This window comes from Gymnodraco acuticeps, unplaced genomic scaffold (assembly GCF_902827175.1).
Source record: "Gymnodraco acuticeps unplaced genomic scaffold, fGymAcu1.1, whole genome shotgun sequence".
Lineage (NCBI taxonomy): Eukaryota > Metazoa > Chordata > Actinopteri > Perciformes > Bathydraconidae > Gymnodraco > Gymnodraco acuticeps.
The window spans coordinates 17501-33259 of NW_022990206.1; the positions used below are offsets into that span (position 1 = coordinate 17501).

General features: G+C 40.4%; 2 protein-coding genes across 2 annotated transcripts; one reads left to right on the forward strand and one right to left on the reverse strand.

The window, feature by feature from the left end:
* Positions 1–674: 674 nt before the first annotated feature.
* On the forward strand, positions 675–3964 carry cdab (cytidine deaminase b). Its single transcript, XM_034218317.1, is given in 6 exon segments — positions 675–795; positions 798–911; positions 2671–2782; positions 3496–3526; positions 3528–3554; positions 3670–3964. Coding segments are annotated over 6 exon segments (486 nt in total). The 5' UTR covers positions 675–725; the 3' UTR covers positions 3802–3964.
* A 150-nt stretch (positions 3965–4114) lies between these two features.
* Positions 4115–15656, reverse strand: LOC117547514 (dnaJ homolog subfamily C member 16-like). Its single transcript, XM_034218315.1, has 15 exons — positions 15266–15656; positions 14929–14995; positions 14612–14757; positions 13662–13837; positions 12346–12530; positions 11883–11987; positions 11362–11520; positions 11125–11255; positions 10688–10865; positions 10244–10426; positions 10001–10077; positions 9656–9736; positions 9311–9400; positions 6362–6532; positions 4115–6072 (listed from the first exon to the last, which is right to left on the reverse strand). The coding sequence occupies exons 1-15, from the start codon at positions 15451–15453 to the stop codon at positions 5595–5597; spliced, it is 2415 nt and encodes an 804-aa protein (XP_034074206.1). The 5' UTR covers positions 15454–15656; the 3' UTR covers positions 4115–5594.
* Positions 15657–15759: the final 103 nt, after the last annotated feature.

Here is a 15759-nt window from a genome sequence, read left to right on the forward strand (position 1 = left end):
CGATAACCAGTTTACCTAAGACTCTACTGTGATGAAGAACGGATGGACCATGGATCCTTCATGGACATTTTTTGTTTTTCTTTAATACATTGCTTTTATAAAAAAACATAAATACGTTGGCTGAAAAAAGATCTGTAACATACACCACATGAGTGTGAATGTTTGTTTTTTATCATTAGGTGAATATCACCTGAGCGATAAGACTAAGGTTGTTATGAAATAAACGTCTGACAGAAACTACTACAACTAAATGCACTTTTTATATTAGAGCTGTTGCTGTATGCTACAGTGTTTGTAGTGCTCTCCAGAAATGATTTCAATCCATGTCACAGGGTCTTGGCGATCATTTCAGGGATCATTTTTGGTCCATTTGACTCTAATAGAAGCTGGACTTAACAATAAAGGCACATATTTTCTCAAATGGTCTACTCTGTTATTGGTCATCTAAAACACGTATAGGAACACATATTAATAGTAATTTGACGTACAGACGGGTCACAGCATGTTACCTGAACTTGATTGTCATGTTTGCACATAATGTGTCAACAACAAAACCACCTCCCATTGACTCTATGACAGTAGGTTGCCATCCTAGCCAGCTAGCCATTGATTGGTTGGGACCACTCCCTCTCCCCCTTCCCTCTGTCCCATTGCCATTTAAAGCTGAGCCACAATAGACTCACTGACTTCACTCAAAAACAGCCTTACAGACCCCTAGGGCAATCATGGACCAAGTCAAGTCCAGCAGCACTGTGACGCATATTAACGACCAAGGCTCCAGACACTTGTCTCATAAGCAATAGAGAAGCTGATCCAACAGTCTCAGGAGGCCAAGCAGCATGCGTACTGTCCCTACAGCAAGTTCAGAGTGGGAGCTGCCCTCCTGACCATGGACAACACTGTTTTTAGAGGTAAGGTACAAGTTGGCCTTTGGATTGCTTGTTTAGAGTTAATATTTGGCATGAAGAATTCCAGTTTAATTAAACAACTGTTGAGTTTTAACAGTGAAATCTGCATTCAAAATTGTTTTCCCCCTAATACTAATATTTGCCATTATCAGCAAGTAGACTTTAAAGAATATAATATATCTGGATGTGTTGTAAAAGTCTAAAATGTCTTATCAGACCAATCAGATGTACCTGGTGTTTGAGTTTCTTCTGTTTTGGTGTTGAAACAGAACTTATTAAAACCACAAGATGTTTCAGTTAGTATCAGTTTCAATTTGCAGCACTGTTAATTATTACTGGACAACAGTCAGGTCTGTGGAAAGGTATATTTTAACATGTCTCCCAGCAGAAGGCCCGTCATTAAAACCGTACTAGGATGAGTCTAAACCATTCCCATTGGTTGAATAAGGTATCAACCACTCTTTCCATGAGATAAGGGTGACCTTTTGACCTCGCGTCTCTTGCGTCTGCAGCATTGCACTTACTGACAGGGATGGCAAATGATTGTCAACAAATGAGGCAAAGACACAACTCTCCTGTTCATGTTGCTGTTCTAGTTAAAGCTTAAACCAGGGGTGTCAAACTCAATTTCACCGCGGGCTACATTAGCATTAGGGTTGCACTCAAAGGGCCGGTTGTAACTTTAAAGACTATATACAAATACATATATAAATATATAATATATATAAAATAATGTATTATATTACATTATTGCCCCCTTCATTGGATTATTATCCATTATATGGTAATAATTAACTACGTCTGAAAAGCAGAAGTCTAGGGCAAATAATTGCAAGTCTCTTCAGTGCGCATGTCACAAAACAAGATGCATCGTGGAATATGTAGTTTATGGGCAACGTGCTTCTGTAAAGCGGCATGTAAACCGTATAATAAACGTATTATATTCTTTGCAAGCTCTTGCGGGCCACAGAAAATGAGTTTGCGGGCCGGATTTGGCCCCCGGGCCTTGAGTTTGACACCCCTGGCTTAAACAGTCACATTAACCCAAGCAGAAAATGTCTGGGGGGTAAATAGTTAGCAAACAGGTTTGAGTGCAATGACCTGTTAACAGTTTGAACACGATAGAATAAGTAAACAGAGCCTCTTTTTATTACTTTGACATTTTGTTCAGAGGTTGAAGAAGTACTCAGATCTTGTTCTTAAGTATGAGGATAAGTACAAGAGTGTAGGAATACTCTGTTACAAGTAGAAGTCCTGCATTCAAAATGTTAGTCAAGAAAAAGTAGAAAAGTATTAGCATCAAAATATACTTCAAGTAACACAGTTAAAGTACTCATTCTGCAGAGTGACCCATTGAAGAATAATATATATTGAATGTTTTGATTGTAATCATTGATGCATTAAAGTGTTCTCAAAGCTGGTAAAGGTGCAGCTAGTTTTAATGACTTTGTATGCTGCAGGGTAGCTTGTGAATTAACTCCAGGTGTAACTAAATGTAAGTGTTGATCATATTGTTTATCATTCATCTATATCTGCAAAGTAACTAAAGGTACTGCGAAAATGTAGTGGAGTAAAAGTACAATATTTACCTCTGAGTTGTAGTGGGGTAGAAGTATGAAGTATCATTAAATAGAAATACTCAAGTAAAGTACAAGTGCCTCAAATTTGTATTTAGAGTACATTCAGTACTTGAGTAATCTACTTAGTTATTGTACACCACTGCTCATAAACTAACTAATGAGTGTGATTGTGTCCCTGGCAGGTTGCAATGTAGAGAATGCATGCTACAACTTGGGTGTATGTGCTGAAAGGAATGCTATCTCAAAAGCGGTTTCTGAAGGCTACAGAAGTTTCAAGGCAATTGCAATTGCCAGGTAATTTCCACTCCTGTAATATGGGCATTTCCCTGCATGTCAACTTTGAACCCTCTCAGTCAGCATTCCTGTTTTTATCAAACCATTACTCACTTTTCTTTGCACGTCATTAAACTTCCCTTATTGCTTAACACAAAACAAGTCTGTCTGATGCATATGTTACACACCCAACAGTTGGTTGACTGACAAGTGATGCAAGGTGGATTCAAGTCTCAGCACCATCAGAATCACGTTTAATAGCTAGATACGTTTTCACGAGTTTGCTTTGGTGTATTAGTGCATAACACAAGCATAGTAAGATAAAAATGAGATTAAAAATAAATGCAAGTACAAAAAGAAGAAGCCTAAATATAGAATAGAATCAAATTCAAATTAAATGATAAAAATATGAAATCATAAATTGTACTTTATATCTGAAAAAGGAACATGAATAAATACTATGAATTATTTACATCATTAGGCATTTAAAATTCAAAATAGAAGATGTATAACATAAAGGAGTGTTAGTTTTGAATGTGGGGACATGTTTAGAGCAAAAGCGAGAAAACCAGAACAGATCAACATGAGAGGCATTGTGAAGTTTCATAGTAGAGTCCATCACACTAAGACATTTTGAGATGAGCATCAGGCTAAAAGGTCCTTAATTTCAACAATAAAACATTTCCCGGAGTTTCATTTCCTAACTTCTTCGTGTCCTCATATGTTCTTTGCAGTGACCTAAAGGACCAGTTCATCTCGCCATGTGGGGGGCTGCAGGCAATTCATTAGAGAGGTAAAACATCTGGGGTTTTTAGTCATGACCATACACACAAAACACCATAAAGAAGGGAGGCTTTGTGATGGAATCAGACAACTTTTAATATTTTATTTTTTGCCATTTCCTTCAGTTTGGTTTAAACTGTGATGTGTACCTGTCAAAGCCCGACGGCTCTCACCGGAAGATGACCGTGGACGAGCTGCTGCCCGTCTCCTTCGGCCCTGAGGAGCTGGACATGAAGAAAGTGTTTTCATCTCCTTAAACAGTGTGAGCCTGTTTTGTCGTACAAAACACAAAGACATGTATAATGCACATGCTGCTGAAAATGTATTAATGTGTAGCAGTAGTTATATTTATGGAAAATATTTGTTCTTTTAGTATGCGCTGATTATGTCAAGTCAAATGATTAAAAGTTACCTAATGTATTCTGTAATATTATTATACAATCTAGTATCTGGAGAATCCATTGTGCCTTGGTTACTTAATGCTGCCTTGCTGTAGATATCAACATTTCTTAATATGAAGAAGAATTAAGCAACATTATGTATCATATCCACACATTTTAATAAATAAAATGTTTTAAAGGCATTTCTTTTAATAATTTACACTTAATTTCTTACAGATGGATATACACACAAATGAAGGTCAAAGGACATACAAGAGGGAAAAAGATGAGTTACAGTGTACTGCAAATATTATTTGTTTAGCAGCAAGTTATTCAATTACAGAGTAAAAGGGGGAGAGAGACAGGGTGAAGGGTTGAAGCTGCCAGTGCAAATTCACTTAATTGTTCGTGATATTAGGTCTACATATTCCATGCATTGACATTTACAGTGGTTTAAGGGCACAGCCTTAAAAAGGACAAGTATAATAAGATGGGATTTATCATTGATTCAGAGAGATTTTTTATTAAAAAAGGTAAAACCAGCCCGAAGTTAAAACAGCTAAAAGACAAAAAGGCAGATTTAATTTTGGGTACTACCCACCCAAAATCATATACAACTTCATCAGAATTCAAACTTGGCAGACAGCATGTTAAATATGAAATCCCTACAACAGCAGCAGGACATGGCAACGTGGCTCTGAGCGGAAATCATCAGGAATAAAATATGTTTTTAATTATAAGCTCTTTTGGTAGATGAAATGTAGATAGTGTTATGTGACTACATAATTATTGCTGCTAACAATGCTCTATTCTCTATGTCTTAATGCTTGGAATAAAAAAATGTTTCTGTCAGATCAACAACCGCAATTGATAAATCAACAATAAACTCAACTGAAAAAGGTCCTAAAAGTAAAAAAAACAAACAAGAAAATCTAAAAACAAAAAATATATTTATTAATTCAGTGCATCAGGCTTAGTGTCCAAGCCTCTATTCGTATGAACCTGCTTCCACCTACTGTCAGAAGTAAATACTCATGATAGACGATGTGGTCAGGCTCGTGTCAAGTTTTAGAGGCTCTTGCTGTCCAAAGATACAAAGTAGAGCAAAAATAATTGCACTAATTCCAAGCTGCTAGATTTGTATCTAATGAATGTATGGAGACGAGAGGAGAAAAGAGGGGGGAAAACACTAGGAACCGAAGTTAATGTGTCACATACATACATGGACACACACACAGCTAGCTAGTACCATGAGGCTTCTGAGTAAGGTGTGTGTGGTGTGTGTGTGTGTGTGTGTGTGTGTGTGTGTGTGTGTGTAACAGCTATTGATTTTTCCTATAGAGTCTCTTCTTTTCCCTCCTTTTGCCTTGTACTTAAGACATGAAGCCGCATCATGCAGCGAACTCTTAACCTTTGCCTCATGCGCGTGTTAAAGGTTTGTGGTAGCACACTACTCTCTCTAAACCATACATTTTGATCTGCTTCAAACTGTTTAGCAGATAAAATAAAAACGTCTGTAAAAAGCTCGCAACAGCTTAGTTTGACGACATACTTTTACCAAACAGAACCTAAAATATGATTTGAAAACTGCAACATTGTTCTGCAGTTTTCTTGCTGAAGACCCTCATCAGGCGTGTGTGCGCTACCATTCCACCTTTGTAACTTTAAACTCAGCTCTCTGCGGAGGAGTTATTGGTTTCGCCAAGAGAGGGCCATGCGGTGACCTGTAACCGGGGGAGGGTCCCCTCCATCAGCCTCTCCATCCACAGTCCCAGTCTGTCCAGCTTGTGGTGCACGTCTATGGTGGTGGCCCTGTTTGAGCCCCTCTTCGGGACCCCATCCTCCCTGGAATGGGACCTGGACCGAGAGTGGGAGCTGGACCTGGACCTGGACCGGGACTTCCTCCTGCTCTCAGAGGACGAGGTGTCAGACGCTGAGTCGTTGGGATCGTCTCCGGTGAAGACGGGTCTAAAGAGGCAAAAGTATTTCTTGTGGCCGTTGAGGGCCAGGACGTGGCCGGCGTAGTCTGGAGACTCCTCATCCTCGTCCGAATGACTCGGCATGGTGTCAGATGTCGAGCGAAGGAGCGATGGCATCCAGTGGCGGTGCTTATCACCGTTAAGGAAGGAGAAGTGGAGCGTCTGAGTCCTGTAGTGGCAGAGGGGTTTAGGGTTATTAACTGGACCAAGTGAAAAATATGCAATATTGGCACCTTAGTGGACACGTTTATTTTCTTTTTAATCAATATATACACTTAGTTCCATTATTTAAAAGGCAGGTTACTTAAACATCGGTAAGACAAGTAGACACAACATTCATAGTTGTTTTAACCACATTCAGTGCTCATTTACAGACTGCATTTGGAAGGCTTCCTTTTTTTTATTTTTAGGAATAACAAGAATAATAGAAACTTGAAAACTGTAGTGAGGAGACTTACCCAGAGAAAGAAAAAACCTCCTTGGCATATTTCCTGAGCAGGGCATTCTTAGAGGCGTTGGTGAGCACCAGTACAACGTTGATGTGGCCGGGCCTCAGCTTCACCAGGTTGCTGATGTACGTGATGTCCGTCAGCTCCGTCACTTCCACAAAGTCCTTCTTAGGAGGACGGCTGCAGCGGCCAATGAGAAAGAAGGAGTGAGGGAAGAATACAGGGAGGAAAAAGAAAACAATCTAAACTAGATGTCGTGTTTGTCTATTAAAGCGTTTACAGTTCAGCCGAAGAAGCTTCTTTAGTCTTCTTTATCTACACCGATACAACTACTGTGACGGCTCCTGCTTTACTCTCCCCTGTTGTGTGTGTGTATGTCCCTTTAACGATCTCCCTTCATCCGTATCAGCACTGATTGAGGGCACCTGACCGCCGGTTGCTGAGGAGTGAAAGGCCCGAGCTAGAGGCCGTTTCTCAATGTCGAGTAAACCTGCTGCAGAGCCACTATTTCAAGTATACTACGTCATCGAGTGGCGCCGAAGGACAGTTTAAATGCATGTTAAATGCCCAGCATTCGGCGCCACTCGATGACGTAGTATACTTGAAATAGTGGCTCTGCAGCATGTGTACTCGACATTGAAAAATGGCCAGAGTCTTGTTCGCTCTCTCTGTTGGAGGATTTGTTTGGAGAGCAGCTACCTTATTTATGTGTTTACCTTCATCTTAGTTTGGCATTCAAGACCTTGCACCACACCATGTTATGAGGGGCCGTACAGGCCATAATTCATACTGGTCCTCTCACGCACATACATTCTCCTTTTACATACATATATTTTCACTCTTACATACATACATTCTCCTTTTACATACATATATTTTATAATATGCATGTCTGAAGAGAATATATGTATGCAAGAGAAGAATGTATGTATGTGTGAAGACAATATATGTATGTGAGAGAAGAATGTATGTATGTGTGAAGACAATATATGTATGTGAGAGAAGAATGTATGTATGTGAGAGAGAAAGTATAGTGGAAACGGAAGGAGTATGGTTGAAACGGAAGGCAGGTCATTCTTGCGCTGTGATTGGCTCAGAAGGTCGAGCGGGGCGGGCTCATGTTCAGAACTTCTGATTCAAATCAACATGATGGAGGGAGATGAATCGCGTAGATTGCAGCAAGCATTAGGGGTTTTAAGGAACATTTGGTCAACCCCTGAAACTGTCACATCCCTGGCCAGGTGTCCTTGCGGGTGCGTTCGCTTTACTTATCAGAGCGTGCCGTAAGGGCGGTTACTCTTTGGTTTATAAACTCCCGCCTGGGACGGACTGATGCATTAGATTATGTACTATATGGAAGGGGACTTTGACAGAGTATTTCTCACAAAGTACACAGTAAAAGTACTTCAATGTATCGTTAGTAGCAGTCAAACTAGTACCGAGTCCAACAGTGTCAGTTTTATGAAGAACTTGTGGTAAATATATTTGTAAAAAGAAAATGAAGAGCTACTGATTTGAAAAAACGGCTCTCTGTATAGTTTCAATCTCCTAACAATGTTGTCCATTTATTCTTCTCCCCTCGAGTCCAACAGTGTCAGTTTTATTAAGAACTTTCAGTAAAAAATATTTGTAAAATATGAAGAGCAGCTGATTTGAAAAGACAAACGCGAGAGACGGCTGAGTGACCGCAGTGCAGAATCGCTGTATAGTTTAAATCTCCTAACAATGTTGTCCATTTTAGACACAGCCCTATATTTACAGCCTTAATAACATTCATTTTCTGGGCTCAATGTGTGTCTTGGCCGTTTTCGTTGTGATCGCTAAATTCACCTTGTTTCCCCTTGTTTATAATTATGTTCAACGTTCCAAGCAAACGAGTGCTTTTGTTTTGAAATCACTTCCGCGAGTATCGCGCCCCCCCCCCCCCCCTCGCTACAATGACCATTAGACCATTTAGTAAGGTAAAAAGCAAAAACGCCTCGCAGACACTCTTCCGTTTACTTGTTTAATAAAGAAAAACAAGTGGTCCGTAGATACACGGAGTCATCTAACCCTAACCCTCTCCCTCCATCATGTTGATTTGAATCAGAAGTTCTGAACATGAGCCCGCCCCCCGCTCGACCTTCTGAGCCAATCACAGCGCAAGAATGACCTGCCTTCCATTTCAACCATACTCCTTCCGTTTCCACTATACTTTCTCTCACACATACATACATTCTTCTCTCACATACATATATTGTCTTCACACATACATACATTCTTCTCTCACATACATATATTGTCTTCACACATACATACATTCTTCACTTGCATACATATATTGTCTTCACACATACATACATTCTTCTCTTACATACATATATTCTCTTCAGACATGCATATATTATAAAATATATGTATGTAAAAGGAGAATGTATGTATGTAAGAGTGAAAATATATGTATGTAAAAGGAGAATGTATGTATGTAAGAGTGAAAATATATGTATGTAAAAGGAGAATATATGTGCGTGAGAGGACCAGTATGAATTACGGCCTGTACGGCCCCTCATACCATGTTCACACACCCACACTACTGATCTTACTGATTAACGCATCCCATTGTGGTAGCTCTTTAGTTAAGTTGAGTTTATTTTAATAAATATCTTTCCTTATATCGTGTCCTTTCCGGGTTCTTTGTTATGGCCAAGAGCCAGGCCATGACACTACATAAGAGGAATAATATGTACATCGAATATTGAGGTGAATTGTCCCTTTAAGGTTATTTTTATCGAGAGGAATTTGGTTCAGACACGCTAGGGTCCTGCCAGCAAGATATATTAACTGCAAAATAAGGTTTAGAAACATCGCTCTGACATTTAACTGTTCAATGTTTTCCTTAGTTACCAGTTATAAGTTGTATTATGAGTAAGTAAGTATCCGCTATCTGTGTCTATCTCGTATTCCCTTTCATTACATTACCTTGAAGTACTGGCTCTACTCGATGCGTCTTCCTCGGACTGCGTTTGCTCCTTTGGCTTTGGTTTCCGGGGTGTGCTCTCACCTGGCTCACTGAAAATGCATCAAAAAAGGAAATCATTAGTGTGAACACCAGCAGCTCTGACTCTTAGGGAAATGATATCCAGCAGGTATTTGACTCAACAGAAGTCAAAACCACTAATAATCAAGCAGAATTAGAAGAAAAAAAGATAAAGATCCATCGATTGCAGATTTAGTCGACAAGTTATGTACAGGATATTTGTAATGAAAGGAATTGCAAGTCAAATGCTCAAATGAATACAAAAAAGAGTCATGGTGCACTCTCACCTGAAGGCCTGAATGATGACGGTGCCAAAAAGAATGAAGAGAGCTGAGAAGATCAGCGACAGGATGGGCATCATCTCGCGCCTTGAGGAGAGATTATGTAATTGACCAAACAAGTAGGAGAAAACTCACAGCAGCCCATATCAGCCATTAACACTCGTAGTCTTCCTGTCATCTTTTCCAAAAGAAAAGGTGCATCGCGGCTATGACAGGACACCCTAAATGTGTACATTTTATGGCAGCATCTCGATGCAGAAGCATGACTAAGCTTCCGATAGATTTCAGAAAGTACACAACCTTATCTGTCTGACTCTTGTTTGCATTAATGCTGGGCGAGTGTTGTCTTACCAGTTTGAGTAGAGAAGGTCATCATATACTTGAAGGACGTAATCAGAGGCAGCATTCATCCACTGAATGATAAACATCTGGGGAAATTAAACAGAAAACAATTCCATTAACCCACAAAGAATACCTGTAGTTGTATTCATCACTGTCAGCATCTCCAGTCCAACGCTAAAGGGGTGTGTGTGTGTGTGTGTGTGTGTGTGTGTGTGTGTGTGTGTGTGTGTGTGTGTGTGTGTAGAAACTTACGGGGGCCATCTCGTTGTTGAGTTCTGGCAGGGTGGCGTCTGAGCTCAGATAGGTGGGGTCCTTCTGAAGGATCTCCAGCTGTTCGTGGAGGCGGTATTTATCTTCCTCGCTGCCGTTCCATCCACCACTCACAGAGCGGTACATGACCTTACCGGCTTGGCTCCGCCTCTCGAGAATCACCACCTGTCAGCGGGCAAAATAAATCACTTTCACTGTATACAGAGTCTCAGGGTGAACATATCGGTAATCTGACACATATCCAATTCTGGATACGCTGGATATAGAACGTTTTACAGCAAGCACTCGTTGTCCTCAATGAACTGAAAGACACATTTTCTTCCTTTGCGTCATGCATTTGAGGAGATTTTTTTTGCATCTTTGCATACGAGACGAGCATGTGAATGATGCATGCGTGTGCACTTTGTATGCGTTTGTGCCACTGACCTGGGGGGAGAGTGCAGCCTGATTATGGAGCAGTGCCTGGCAGAGAGGCTGCTGCTGCCGCTGGTAGACGTATGCAAACCGCAGCACGTCTTTTTTGTTGACCGATGCAAAGTCCAGGAAGGCTTTATTGCCTGTTAGGAAGGCTTGGTCCTCCCCCGTGATCAGCAGCACACAGTACCTGCAAAACATTCACAGTCAATTCACTTGCTGCAAATAGACTAAAGACACAACGTTTCAGTTCACCCGCTGTAATGCCTGTCTGACAATTCTGTTTTGCTTCTTGTGATGTTTGAAATTCGAATTCTGGGCTTGGCTTTTTCCTTTCCTTTCTACAACAATTCATACAACGATATAACAATGTAGGAGAGATATTAAATACAGGTCCAAAGGCTTAAGATCCTGCTCATAAACATATAAAATACATAAATAAATCTTACTTCCTCCGTCGGTGGAACTGCTTGACAGGGCACAGCTCATCAAAAAGCTGCTGGTTGACCAGCCGTGGAACCTGCAGGAACTTGTTGTTGGAGACAAACTCCTCCATGATCTGTCGCTTCATCCCTCTGGCCTGAAGGAGAGAAAGTGAGGGGGTGTGAAGGGTGCAGAGCAAGAACTAGTATAATGCAGATTGACAAAAATGGTCAGCCAATTCGTTCACTTCTTTATGTTATTACCTGGATGATATCAACAGGCTTCTCAGTATCCTCTTTAAACAGCAGCATGGTGGGGGCGTACGTGTTGATGTTGAACTGCCGCAGGAGCCGATTGTTGTGTTTCTCACCCTGGTCCACGTACCCGAAGCGCACATAGTCTTTGTAGGCAAAGGCTGTTAACTGGAGGATACAAATATATATCGAATTGTAGAGGAATGTGTTGAAAAGAAGACATCTGATTGGTTCACACTGTTCCAATAATTGGCCCGGAATTATTCCCTTTCTCCGTCTTTTTAACACATTTATTCATATTAAGTCATTCAAACAATATTTCCAGAGTATATGAATGTAATAGATGAAAAGAGTTCTTAGTGAACAGAAAAATGAGAAAGAGCTGTTCCCACAGATGGCTCTATAGTCGGTGCTGGAGTTTAATATATCTGCTGTCTTTTGTACTGGTGGAAGCCACACCACAACATCAACCTTGTAAATAAAATGTAGTATTTAGTGTGTATGTGTGTGTGCGTCAATGCATTGCTTACTTTATAGAGTAGAGGAACAACAGGAACTTGGTCAAACAAAATAACGCTGGGCTTATTTTCCACACGCCAGCTATCCAGAAAAGCAATGTAGTTGTTGTCTGTGATCTGGGGGAACAAGGGCAATTAGTTAAACATTGTATTTTTGCTCAAATTGTAAAACAGTGCACCACTTCACATTTTGAGAAACTTCACTTGTAAATATATGTTTACATAATCAGGCCTAGAACGATTTAGGAATCGGGCAAAGGTTGAGATATATAAAAACTTGCAGACAGACCCAGGCTCACAATGGCAGACATTTAGGCCTTATTTAAAACATACATTTTCTCTGTAAAATACTGTCATGGCAGAGATTCAAAAGGCCTAATCCGTCCCATAAACTAAGAAACAAAATGCATGGTATCTGGCTTAACTAATCTGAGGGTACATACATGAAGCAGTATTTTACATCTGTTGCGTTTACCTTTTCCACCAGTTTATGGGGCAGCAGGTCGTCAATGAACTGTCGCAGGTGCTCCCGTATCACAGCCTGATGGAAGAAGGTCACCCTGCCGTTCACCAGCCCGATGATGGAGGGGGCGCGGTGGGCTCCCAGCTGGTTGGCCAGGCGACGCTCGTAACCCAGGTCCACGATGCCAATGCCAACACCTGGTGTAAAAGCAAAAATAGACTGCTATTGCAACTGATACAGTAGAGGAAGTGTTGTCACAATGAAGGGGTAATGCTGCATGAAACTCATTTCACACCACGATATCCAGTGATTTTCAATGATGAAAACAGAACATACAACCACAGACTCATGGTCTTTAAGATCATTTATGTTTAGAAAAATGTCTCGGTAAATGCACCAATATTTCAGCAAAATCACACTGGATGCTGTTCAAATAGGGATTTCAAACGGTGCAGTAGAGAAACACAGAGCAGACAACTTCAAGCCGTTGGATTTTTACTTGAGTCTTTGAAATAAGTGAGGGGCTGCCTAATGGAAAGGGTCCATAAAAGATGAATGCAGTGAGTCTGTTTTTAGCATCTCGCTGAATCTGTGCATCCATACAACAGCAAATAAAAAAACCTGAGCAGAAAGACTTTGAAACAAGTTTTCTTATCGCTCTGAAGGGGCATTTTGTACTAAGGCTTTGCATCTGAGATATTATTATTTATTAGTTATTTGTCAATAACTTAATATAAACAATGGGTAGAATTACTGTTTCATGTAAGAGATGTGGCTTATTATGACAAACCCACAGAAAAAAAACACTCATAGCAAGAAAAGCTGGAAATAGAATTGTGTACTGAGCTTAGTTTCATAAATCTTAAAACATTCATCTTCACTGAATAAAAACTCAACTGGTTTAGACTGGTGACTTTTGCATAGTGAAGAGCATTGGGAACATAAATGTGCAGGATATTTTTCTAGGGCAGGGCATTTGACCATTAAAGACTACAAATGAGATGAAGTCTGTAGGGAACAGGAAACTGTATATCTAATTAGCAGAATCACTTAAATAACTTAGAAAATCATCTCCAGTGCCAGACAATTCTTACATTTGGTTAAATCCTTCCCTTGGCTTTACTCTTTGTTCCATTAGGCAAGAAAAACTAAATGAACCCAAATAAATAATTAATCAAGGTGTTGGCTCCCAGTAAAGCATCTTAACACTTGAAAACACATTTATCTAATGGCCTGCCACTGAGCAAACATTATGAGCTGATGCTTTTAGAGGAACCAAGCATCTTCCTGAACAGTGGGCGGACTGATGGGAGTGACAGCAGACTTACCCAGAGGCTCCAGCTCCTGCACCGCCTCCTTCCACACAGGCTCAATGTGGATGCATGCAAAGCACCACTCAGAGGTCACTTTGATCAGGTACGGCCTCTTGTAACTGTCTGGGAGGACGTCGCTGTTAAACTGCGCGTGGTGAAGCAGGTACTTGCTGTCTGCAAAGTCCCTGGACCTGGAGGAGGCAAGACAGTGAGATCTTTCTTTATTAGGCCAACAGACTGCTGCTTTTCTCCTTTAAGTCTCAACCAACATCTGCAACTAGCAATTATTTCAACTTTTACTTAATCAAATTCCACTCCTAGCTAAGAAGAGATCAATGTGATATTTTGTTAATGGCTTCATTTATTATTAACAATTGCAAAAGGTATTCCTTTCACAATGGCATGAAATGGCGATTAGCTAGCACATCATCACTTTTGAGAAGTTAGAGCTAGCAGATGATCCCTATTATGTTGATTTATCAGTTGTTCAATTCATTAGCTAAATCTAGGATGAGTACAATAACCGCTTCAAATCAAAGTTTTGGATCTAGGACGATAGCTGTTTGTCTTTTATAAAATAATCAATAACCAAAGCAAACAGAAGGAGGAGACTAATTGAAACCACTCCATGTGGACAGAGCAGCTTGCCGGGAAATAAATGTTTAAAAACAAGGTCATGGGAATGTGGAGAAAGAAAAGTTTTGTCAGAAGAGACACAAGAAAATACTTTTTACCTTGACAAAAGCAGTGACAAAGAAGTCACACCAAACTAAATTGGTTTAAAGCATATTTGATGCTTTGAATTAAAAAAAAAGCGCTTTTGTCAATATTCTAAAAAGAAGCAGCTTCAAGTTTACCAGTTTGGTTCTCTTTAACAATAGTGTCTTCACAAACACGTGACAGTCTATATAAAAGACAGGGGACAAACTATTTCAATGTTAGACAATACAAATCTGAACCTGTACCTGGGGAAATGGAAAAAAGACTCATCAAAGTAGAAGCTGTTGTGAGAGCCGCGGAAACCTTGATGCTGTGAATGGCCGATTGGCTGGCTATCATCAGTCTGCCCATAGCGGTCGAAGTTGGACCTTCGTTCCTCGTTTGACAGGATCTGTGTGCAAAAGACAATGAAAAGCACATATGAGAGGACTGTGACAACAACAGCAAGAACATTAGATATAGAAAGTGAAACAGAGTGAATGAACCACATAGTCATTATGGATTCCAGCATGAGTTTCTATGATATTGAGTACATGACATGTAATGATTCACTTTTACCCACCTCGTATGACTTTGAAACCTTAATGAACATGTCCTCAGCTCCAGGGCTCTTGTTCTTGTCTGGATGCCTAAACAAAAAGCAATGCATACAATCATATCAGTGCTGGCTGGGTCATAGAGGGTTAAAAAACAACTCTCAGGTGTACTGTCTGGTGATAGGTTAAGCTAATTAGCACTAGTTCAGGTGCACACCAACACAATAGATATATTTTTCTGGGGCTCATAAATGTCTGTAATCATGTCTGTGTAGCCGTAAAGCAGCTGTTAACCTGAGGGACCTGCTGCAGCCCATAGGTGCAGCTGGCCTACTGTTAGGGGACATCATTTCAGTAACTCACCATTCCTTTGCGAGGGTCTTGTATGCCTTTTTGATTTCTGCTTGACTTGCACTCCTGCTGACACCCAGGATTTTGTAGGGGTCATTTTCAGAGGCTGCTCTCACCAGCTGCACACTCAATATTAGCAGAAAGATGGCGAGCGAAACTGGACATGTCAGAGGATGTCGGCGGATCCTGCTGAGCGTCATTGCTTTCCACTGTCCTCGTCCAAGCTACAGAGCTGCCGGCCAGGTAATGAAACAAATATATTCTGTAAAGGACAACTATGTCAAGATAACAGCTTACATGGTCCGCTATGTTGACGTCTTCAATGTAAAGTCAAATAAAGCCGACATGCTAGTATTTTACTACGATGAGGCCATTATTTTTCTAGCTAATGCGATCTGTTAGCGTCACGCCCGCAGTTAAACATTCAACTTCCGCTTGCATATTTCACAATAATATCCTCAACCATTTTGAACGTCAGGGTAACCATGAGAATGATTTACCTTTTT